Below are 10,083 nucleotides of genomic sequence, written 5' to 3'. Positions count from 1 at the left end.
TTTCTCTTCAATTTGTCATTCCCAGCATAGTAAACCATGTGGTTGTCAGATTCAAAATGGCCAATACCAGTTCATTTCAGCTCACTAATGCCTAAGGTATCGATGTTTATGCGTTCCATTTCATTTTTGACAATATCTGTTTTTCCTAGATTCGTACTTCATACATTCCATGTTCTGATTATTAATGGATGTTTACAGCTGTTTCTCTTCATTTTGAGTTGTGCCCCATCAGCAAATGAATGTCCCTCGGGCTTTTCTCTCAAAGGCTTTACTCCATTCACGTCATCACTGTCAGCTCTACTTTGAGGAGGCTTTTCCCCAATCTCATCTTGAGGGCCTTCCAACATGAGGGGCTCATTTTCTGGCACTATATATAACAGTGTTCTCTGCTATTCATAAGGTTTTCAGTGACTACATATTTGGAAGTAGTTCATCACTCCTTCTTCCTAGTCTGTCTTCATCTGAAAACTCATCTGAAATTTGTCCAGTGGCATAGGTTCCAGAATCACCAGTGGCATAGGTTCCAGAATCACAGCAATTCACAAACTACCACAGTACGACAGACTGACAGACAAGTGGTGGAAATTAGACACTGACTACCCAAAGTTGGGGTTGGGGGGCAACAAAGGCATGAAGTGAATGGCTTACACGTTTTCAAGAGTGGGCTTAGTTTCATAGGGTGCAGAGGAAGGTAGAATCCCATTGAGTGGTTTCCAACCTATCTAGAAGGGACTGGTGAAAGGAAATGGGGGCAAGACTCTTGTGGTTAAATAGTGAATACTTGCTGTCAGGACTGATTGTGACTGTTGCAAGTGTAAAGGTAGTTGTTTTGTAATAAAAGGAGGGGAGTGGTTGATCTTGTAGTCCAGAAGCATAGGACCCTGGGACCATCAAAGTAGAAGAGTGGAGTGTGGGACCCTATCCAGAGAAGAAGTGATGCCAGATATGAAGGCAGAGACGACGATATGGAGAGACGGAGTGGCTAGGGACTCTAGACTCAAGGAGGGAGAGGTCTATGTGCTGGTAGTCAGGGGGCTGATGTGAAGGGTATACCCTTTTGTTGTTTGAATGTTTATGTATTCCTGAGTGCTTCAGTGTACATCCAAAAAAATAAAAAAATGGAATGGAAGCAAATCTAATGCTATTGAATGATGATACATGGAGGGGGTTGCAATCATTGCAGTGAAATGAAATACGATAGGATTAATGATGTAAAGCTGATGCTATGTAAACTGTTACTCAATTCACAATAAAAACGTATTTTTTAAAAAGAGAGAAAGTAGAAGTGCAAAACAAGTAGATAAGTAGATTATGTGATTCAAGAATAAACAGCACTTGCTACAATTTGATGAACTTGACCTATACTTATGGATGTAGTAGCTCAAAATACCAACTGAGAGGGAAGGAATCTTTGCTTCAAGTATCAATGCTATCCCCTTTGTATACACTGTAGATAGAGATGGTCAACTTAGACATTGTCTACCTAAAATGTGTGGCCGATAAAGGCATGAAGTGGCTGGCTTACAAGTTTTCAGGAGGCAGTTTAACAAGAGTGTGTGGAGGAAGGCAGAGATCCCAGTGAATAGTTTTCATCTTGTCTAGATGGGTCTGGTGAAAAGAGATAGGGATATGATTCTTATGATTCAATAGTGAGTAATTGTTATCCTGACTAACTGCAACTGTAAAGGTAGAAGTTTTGTAACAAAAACAGGGGAGTAGTTAATCTTATAGCCCAGAAACAAATGAGGACACAAGGACCATCAAGGCAGAAGAGCACAATCGGTTTGCGGGACCCTATCAAGAGAAGCAGGAACACCAGAGATGGAGGCAGAGATGAGGACATGGACAGAGGGAACAGCTGAGGACTCTGGACTCATTGAAAGAGAGGGTCAAATTATTTATATCCCTGAGTGTTTTTGTGTATATCCCCCCCCCAAAAAAAACCCAAATGGAAACAAATACTGTTGAATGATGATGCACAGAGGAGATTGTAATTATTACAATGAAACGATGTTGTAAAGCTGATGTTCTCCCATGCAAACTATCACTCAGTTCACTGATAGTTTTTTTTAACAATAAAACGTTAAAAAGAAAAAGAAAAAAAAAAAAAAGAGTTAAGGTAACAGAGTGAACACTTGCTTTATACACAATCTTTCAATAGCAGTGATCTATGAGTAAATAGACAAGCATGCTCAACAGAATAGGGAAAAGAGTGGAAGTATGCCTAGGAATGTATATAGGTTTGACAGGTAAATTACATGTGTAATTACCTTTGCTGCAAATATGTCCATGAATGTGGTGGAGCATACGGAGGGCAAAGTTATGAAAACTTCTTACATATAACCAAACACCTTGAAAGAATGAGTCACTGGATCTGGGGGCTCAAACTATGGCCTCAGGAACACCAAGGTCAATTTGCATAACAGTCCAAAAAGACAATGTTCTCCATCAAATGGGTCCTAAAAGCTTGTAAGGAAACATCTAAAGGGCAATTGTTGGCCTCTCCTGTCCAGAAGAAAGAAAAGTGAAGAAAATTGAAGACCCACAGAAATAGTTAGTCCAGTGGATTAATGGACCATGCAAACGTTGTCTCCACGACTCTGAGACCAGAAGAACTACCATTGCCAACTGTGATGAAAGGAATCACATTAGAAGATCCTGGATAGGGAGGGTGAAAAATGTGAAACAAACTCAAAATCATGAAGACCAGGTTTATTAGGTTTAATACAGGCTGATGAAAACCCTGGGACCTTAGTTACTCTACAGCCCTGAAAACAGGTCACTTTTCAGCCAAAATAAAAGAAATATGTGGTACTTTTCAGCCAAAAAAATAAACCCACTGCCATCAAGTTGATTTTGACTTATAGCAACCTTTTAGGGTTTGTTGTTAAGTGCCATGGAATCGGTCCCGACTCATAGTGACCCTGTATAGGGCTCCTAAGATGTAGCTGGTGAGTTTGAACCACCGACTTTGAGATTAAAACCTACCTTGCGGTCCAGCACATTATCCTGCAGCACCATAGGGTTTACTTGACTGTAAATCTTTATGGGAGCAGACAGTGTCATCTTTTTCCCTCAGAGCAGATGATGGGTTTGAACTTCTGATCTTGAGGTTAGCAACCCAATGCTTATCTCATAATACCACCAGGGTTCCTCTAGCCAAACAATAGATAGGTTTATAAGGAGAACAATGACACTAGAGAGTTACACACACCTTAGGATAATGAACCATTTGAGATCAAAAGGTCAACATTTATCCAAGAACATATTTCAGAAGGGATAGGAAAGGAGAAATTGAAACAGAACACAGAGAGAAAGTGGTATAAATGATGTTACATTGTTGGTATTGCATTCAATTATGTGAAACAAAATATGTATGAATTGTTGAATGGAAAATTGATCTGCTCTGTAAACCCAGTTCACAATAATATATTAATTAAGTACAATCTGTAAAACAACTTAGGTTTAAGATTTATGAGTTTTCAAGATCATCTTTCCTTTTTAACCCTTGTTTTCATAATGTAGCATTTCTTTTATTAGGCTGAACTGGAAAAACTTAAAGCTCACCTGGGTCGTCAGTTGAGCATGCACTATGAGTCCAAGACCAAAGGCACAGAAAAAATTGTTGCTGAAAATGAAAGGCTTCGTAAAGAACTTAAAAAGGTATGACTTTTATGACTAGGCAGTGTTTGGTTCTGTTGTGCATAAGGTCGTTATGAGTAGGTACGCACTCAACAGCACCTAACAACAACAATATATAATAACTAAGTAATCTTAAAAATTGAAAATAGGTTCTTGATGAGAATGTTTAATAGGAGTAGAGATTTGGGACTTGTTTTATGCATCCCATCACATAGTTCACAATGAGGGGCATTGATAATAAAATCATTAATAAATTTTGAGGTAGAAATTCAGAAACTAGACCATTTGAATTCAAATCCTAGCACTATTACTTTGATCATGAGAACCAGGGAAATTATTTTCCCCCTCTTTGGGTCTCAATTTTCTTACCTATAAAAATTGGAATGAAGTATACCTATCTCACCAGGCTGCTGTGGGGTTTAGATTAGTGCTTGTGACCTAGAACAGTGGTAAGGAATATGGAAAACTTCTTTACTAACCAAACAATAAGACTCATTTTTATTTAAATAGAAAATTACCTTCCTTGACCCAGGCAAATAGGTACGGTGAATTATATGAATACTCTAGGAAATTTAATTGAAATTCAGATACTTGGAATAATATGTGAATATATCATGAAGCAATAGTGATACTGTGCATTGAATGTGAATTTTTAATAGTGGCAATGATCTCTGTTACTTGAACTTAGTTTATGCTTATAGCTATATCTCTCAAGTATTAGGAAATCAAAGCAAAACAACCTTTAAATGTATGAAGATAGAGTAATACCCCATTATTCTAAAAACTTTGCAGAAAAAGCAAAGGGACAAATTAAGATTAAAGTAACCACTATAGTAAAATGTTTGTAAATGTATTTTTCCAGCCTCATTTACATGCTCTCATCTTCTAATTATTATAACTAGATTGCTCTTTCAGAGTGAAGGGAGCATTGCATTTCTATTGACATTTTAATACGCATGTAGAACTTCAGGTTATTTTTTGTTTTCAACTTTATTAATTTTGAGTATATAGCATCTGTGAGAATAATATTGTGTTTTGCCATAATGTACTAATTAGTTTTTAATGATAGGAAAATGAAGCTTCAGAGAAATTACGTATCGCCAAGAATAATTTAGAGATATTAAACGAAAAGATGACAGTTCAACTAGAAGAGACTGGTAAGAGATTGCAGTTTGCAGAAAGTAGAGGTCCACAGCTTGAAGGTGCTGACAGTAAGAGCTGGAAATCAATTGTTGTTACAAGGTAGGAATAGTTTAAAATTAGTGTAAAGTTTAATCAGTTCTATTTCTAGCATCCTTGTTTTAAAAGAATATGACAAAATCTGATTAATTTAATTCCTTGCTGTGAATAGTTTGTGGATTTTCTGTTTGTTTTAACATTATGCTCACTTTTTTTTTTTTTTTTTTTCTATACCAATATTGATGAAATATTAGTCGGCACTGTAGGATAAGCACTGGACTGCATGGTTAGTTTGAACCACAAAGCAGGAGATTCAAACACGCCAGCTGCTCTTCAGAAACCCTATACAGGGTTGCTATGAGTCAGAATCAACCCAATGGCATTTAACAACAATATTGATGAAAAGTCTTTTCCTGAAAATGTGTAACCAGTTTGGGTGAAAGGGAATGGAACAGAGCAGAACTGCATCTGAGCTAAGGATGTTGGAGCTGAGTGGCTGTGAAGCTACTGTCAACTGTGTGCCTGGGATGATGGTGCCCAACTTCTCCTGGGTCCCATTTTTCTCCATCTACAACTTCAACTTCTTGGTTGTCTTAATTTTCTACCTCAAGTAGAAATGGGAAGTAGAAATCAGCTAGGTGTAGTTAAACTGTTCTAGCACAACCTATGGCATACTTGATTTGGGCTTTGTTGCATTGCTTCAAAGACAACTTTCTCTTCAGATAGCCCTGATGGATGAATTGAGAATACACCTAATCCTCATTTATCTTGTTATCCAACATTTCACATTTGCAATAACTTTGAAAAAATACTCAGGCAATACTTGTGATGTTCAGAGCCCCATCATTGGGCATAAACTATAAGACCCTAGCAATGACCAGGCCACTGCTATTGTTCATCCAGGACATCTTGGTCCAGCCATGGAGGGCCTGGGAAATTGCTGTATGATGTGAAGTTTCAAGTGGACAGAAGGGGGCAAAGCAAGGTCCAAAGGTGTTGGGGAGTTCCATAGGAGGAGTCAGGAAATGGAGGCAAGGGAAGGGACGGCGTGGGGCTGTGGGACAAGGTAGACAGAGAAGGAACAGGTTCCCACCCTGGGCAGGTAGTAGGCAACACCGAATCACACTATCACCCCCAGCTCCTGCGGGCTCCATGGTATTGGTGAAGAAGTGTTATGGAATGGGACCTACCATGCATCCTGAGTTGTGCTGGGGACACCCAATGAGCAGTAAGCAACTGAATGGAGCCATGAGTGCCAAAGATAGTGGATGAGCGCCTCTCAAATAATGCCAACTTTGCATAAAGACCTGGTCTTTGAAACCCATGTTTTTAAGTAAGAAATGGCTGTGTTATTGTCCTACTAGTCTCTGCTTTCTGGTACTTTCTTCCATCATATGAAACTTAGCTACAATGTAGGATTTCCTGCCTGTGAAACTAAAATTGCTGGCTGTGAAAGATTACAATAAATGTACGTATGTTAATCACCACCATCATCATATCTACCTTTAGGCAGTTGCTTCTAGTGTCTGGAAGCTAGAGATAGGTCTGGTCATATTTCCCCCATTAAAGTCATTATGGACTTGCAATCTTTACTCTCTAAGCATATCTGCTGGCTCCCATTTCAAAGGCAAACTCATCTTTATTATACTAAATTCATAAAATTCCTATGTCCACACATTACCAGTTTTCACTTGATGTCTTTGAGGACTCCATCTGCCCTTCCTGCTGTTGGGAATTGCTTTGGTGTGGGGTAGGAAGGCAACCCACCATTACTACAACCAGGATGGGAGCTTCCACCCCACAGTGGGTCTGCTGTCCTGTGCTTGCCCATCAGCCAAGTATAAGGAGAATAAAGAAAAGCTAAAGGAAGCAGATTAGAGGCCAACCCAGGTGACCAGGGTCTGGGTCTCTGATTGTTATCCTAATATGATACCTAATCAGAATCTCTCCTTCCTCCATCTGTTGTTATTGTTAGGTGCTGTCAAGTTAGTTCCAACACAACAACCCTATGCACAACAGGAAAACACTCTGCCTGGTCCTGTACCATCCTTCAGTCATTGCTATTTGACCCATTATTGCATCCACTGTATCACTCCATCTCAGTGCGGTTCTTGCTCCTTTGCATGACCCTCTGCCTTATCAAGCATAATACCCTTCTCCAGGACTGGTCCCTACTGAGAACATGTTCAAAGTATGAGAGGCGAAGTCTTGCCATCCTTGATTTTAAGGAGCATTCTGCTGTACTTCATCCAAGACAGATTTGTTCATTCCTCCCCTCTAATCCTCACTTTTTCCTCCCTAAACTGAGTCGCTGAGTCAGAACCTACTCGATTACACACAACACAGTGATCTCAGTTCCCAATCCACTGCTCTTGTAGTCCTGAAGTCAGTTTTTAAAATTGTTTTGTCTATGTGTAGAATATAAAATTAAAGCATCTGGCTATAGAGACTGACACACACATGCAATCAGATTAGCCATAGCATTAACTAACATTTCTTCTTTTTGATTTTCATTTCCCTCTCTGTTTGTAGTACCTTTTTGAAACAAAATCTCAGTTCTCCTTTTAAGACAACATGTTTTCATGTATAAGCATTTCAGGATTTCTTAGAAGATTTCATAGTTGAGAGTTTAGCAGATTAACAGGTGTATTGTATGAGGGTGCTTCAGAAATTGAAAAATGAAATTAAAAGATAATGGAATTTTCCACGAACGCTTTGAAGGCTCTAATATTACCAGCAGCAGAATTTTTCATATATATGTATTTATGTTTTATTGTGAATTTATATTTTTTTTAAAGGTGACTTAACTTTGAATATTATACTTAATATTTGGAATTTATCCTATAGATAATTATATTTTTACATATTAATATTCAGTACATTTGACAAAATGTTTAAAAGTATTGATTTATGTCATACTTGTGGAAATAATGGGGATGTCACTCAGAAATCCTGATGAAAAATTCACCTTCCAATCTCCTTGGCTTGACCTTTCAGTCTTCTTGTTGCTGTTAAGTGCCATCTAGGTGATTCAGACCCATAACGAACCTGTATAGGGTTTCCGATGAGCAGTTGGTGAGTTTGAACTGCCAACAAGTGTTTATCTTCCAGCAGCACACCGGGACTCCACAATCTAACCCCTTCCTGTTCTCCTGACAGCTTTATAACTCTTCCTTCAAGTACTGTTTCTCTCACCTATGGGTTTGCATATTCTTTCCTGCTCCTTGGATTGTCTTCTATGTATATGTGTGTGTGAGAGAGAGAGAGAGAAAGAAAGAAAGAAAGAAAAGTTTTACTATGTTTAAGTATATTCCTAAAATTATACATTAGTTTAGAATTTAATGAATTCTGATCCATTTTACTTTCTATTTTCTTGTTTTGTGAGTGAAAATGTATTATATTTAAACTTTTACATTAGTCAATTTCTGGCTCCATCTTTGTTTATAACCTTGGTTAACACCTAAATATTCTATTGTTATTGAATTATCTGTTGAATTTACTTGGCTGTACAATTATTGTTCATGGAAATAGCAGACAGGAAATCAAACAAAATAATATATTGGACAAATCTGCTACAAAAAAAAAATCTCTTTAAAATATTAAAAAGCAAAGATGTCACTGTGAAGATTAAGATATGTCATGGTATGTCAATTTGCCTCAAAAGCTGGACAATGAATTAGGAAGGGGAATTGATATATTTGGATTATGGTATTGGCAAAGAATATTAAATGTGCCATGAACTGCCAGAAAAATGAACAAGTCTGTGTTGGAAGAAGTACAACCAGAATGTTCCTTAGAAGCAAGCATGCCAAAATGTTGTCTCACATACTTTGGAAGAAACTGTTATTAGGAAGAACTAGTCCCTGGAGAACGACATCATGCTTGATAAAGGGTCAGCAAAAAAGGGGGAATATCCTCAATAAGAGAGCGTGATGCAGTGGCTACAACAATGGGTTCCAACATAGCAACAACTATGAGACTAGTGAAGGACTGGACAGTGTTTCATTCCATTACACATAGGGTCACTATGAGTTGCAGTCAACTTGACAGTATCAACAGTCTTTGATGAAGAATATTTTTCACTTACGATTATAGAGTTATCAACTATTGAAACTTAATAAATATATAGCAAAATGTTTGGCTGTAAGAAATAGTATAATAGGGTTCTTATTTTTGTGTGCTTATTTGAATTGTTTTTTAAATCAGTGGGGGGAAATATTTGCATGCCTAGACAATTTTTTTTCCTTTATAATTTGTAGGATGTATGAAACCAAGTTGAAAGAATTGGAAACTGATATTGACAAAAAAAATCAAAGCATTATTGATCTTAAACAGCTTGTAAGAGAAGCATCAGAAAGAGAACAAAAGGTTAAGAAATATACTGAAGACCTTGAGCAACAGGCAAGTAATGTAATTTTTATTTATCTGATAAAATATTCCATGCTTTGGCTTTATTTATTATAGAGATAAAAATGAAGTCTTGATTAAGTCTTTCTCTAAAGGGCCCACCTAAGTGTTTGATAGGACATTCCCCTATTTCTTTTAGCCAGAAACCTTAGATCATTGACTCCTTTCTTTTTACATACCCCTTATCTTTTTAATGATTGTATCACCTCTACTTAAAAATACAACCCAAGTCTGTCTACTACTTCTCAGCACCTCCACAACAATAGCGCTGCTCCACCTGTTTTCTCACACTGGGACTATTAAAATAATCTCCTAATTGGTCTCTCTGCTTCCATTTCACCCCTCCCTCTCCCTAGTCTATTCCCCATACACTTGCCAAAATGATCCTTTTAAAACATAAAGCAGGGCTCATTTCAGCAGCAAATCTACTAAAACAGAACAATGTAAAGAAGATTAGCGTGCCCCTCCTTGCAAGGATGACATGCAAATTAAGGAAAAGAACCTGCTGAGTGCTTGTGTTCTCCCTCTTAGTGGATGAATGATGCATAGTGACTTCTAAAAGCTTACAAGAGGCCATCTAGAGCACAAAAATTGGTCTCCACTTATAACAACTAAGTAAGAAGGAGAGTCAGGAATAAGAGGCATATCTGGTAGCGTAGTAGTTATGAGTTGGGCTGCTAATCTCATGGTCAGCAGTTCAAAACTACCAATTGTTCTGCAGGAGAAAAATGAGGCTTTCTGCTCCCGGAAAGATTTACAGTCTCGGAAACCCAATACAGAGTGGCTATGAGTCAGCACCGACTCCACAGCACATAATCACCACCACCATGGATTCATGGCTATTTGCCTCCATGG

The 10,083-nt window shown here is 37.9% G+C and overlaps 1 protein-coding gene across 1 annotated transcript in view; it reads left to right on the top strand.

Moving 5' to 3' along the window:
- The window catches only part of CEP290 (centrosomal protein 290kDa), a 185,412-nt gene that overhangs the window by 158,045 nt on the left and 17,284 nt on the right, over positions 1-10,083 (top strand). Inside the window, exons 47-49 of the mRNA XM_006870704.1 lie at positions 3,541-3,663; positions 4,712-4,884; positions 9,081-9,222. Of these exons, the coding sequence (XP_006870766.1) occupies positions 3,541-3,663; positions 4,712-4,884; positions 9,081-9,222 (438 nt within the window). The remainder of the gene's footprint in view (positions 1-3,540; positions 3,664-4,711; positions 4,885-9,080; positions 9,223-10,083) is intronic.

The sequence above is a fragment of the Chrysochloris asiatica genome, unplaced genomic scaffold, assembly GCF_000296735.1.
Source record: "Chrysochloris asiatica unplaced genomic scaffold, ChrAsi1.0 scaffold00149, whole genome shotgun sequence".
Lineage (NCBI taxonomy): Eukaryota > Metazoa > Chordata > Mammalia > Afrosoricida > Chrysochloridae > Chrysochloris > Chrysochloris asiatica.
Note: the sequence above shows the minus strand (reverse complement) of the source record. Positions and strands in the feature narration are given on the sequence as shown.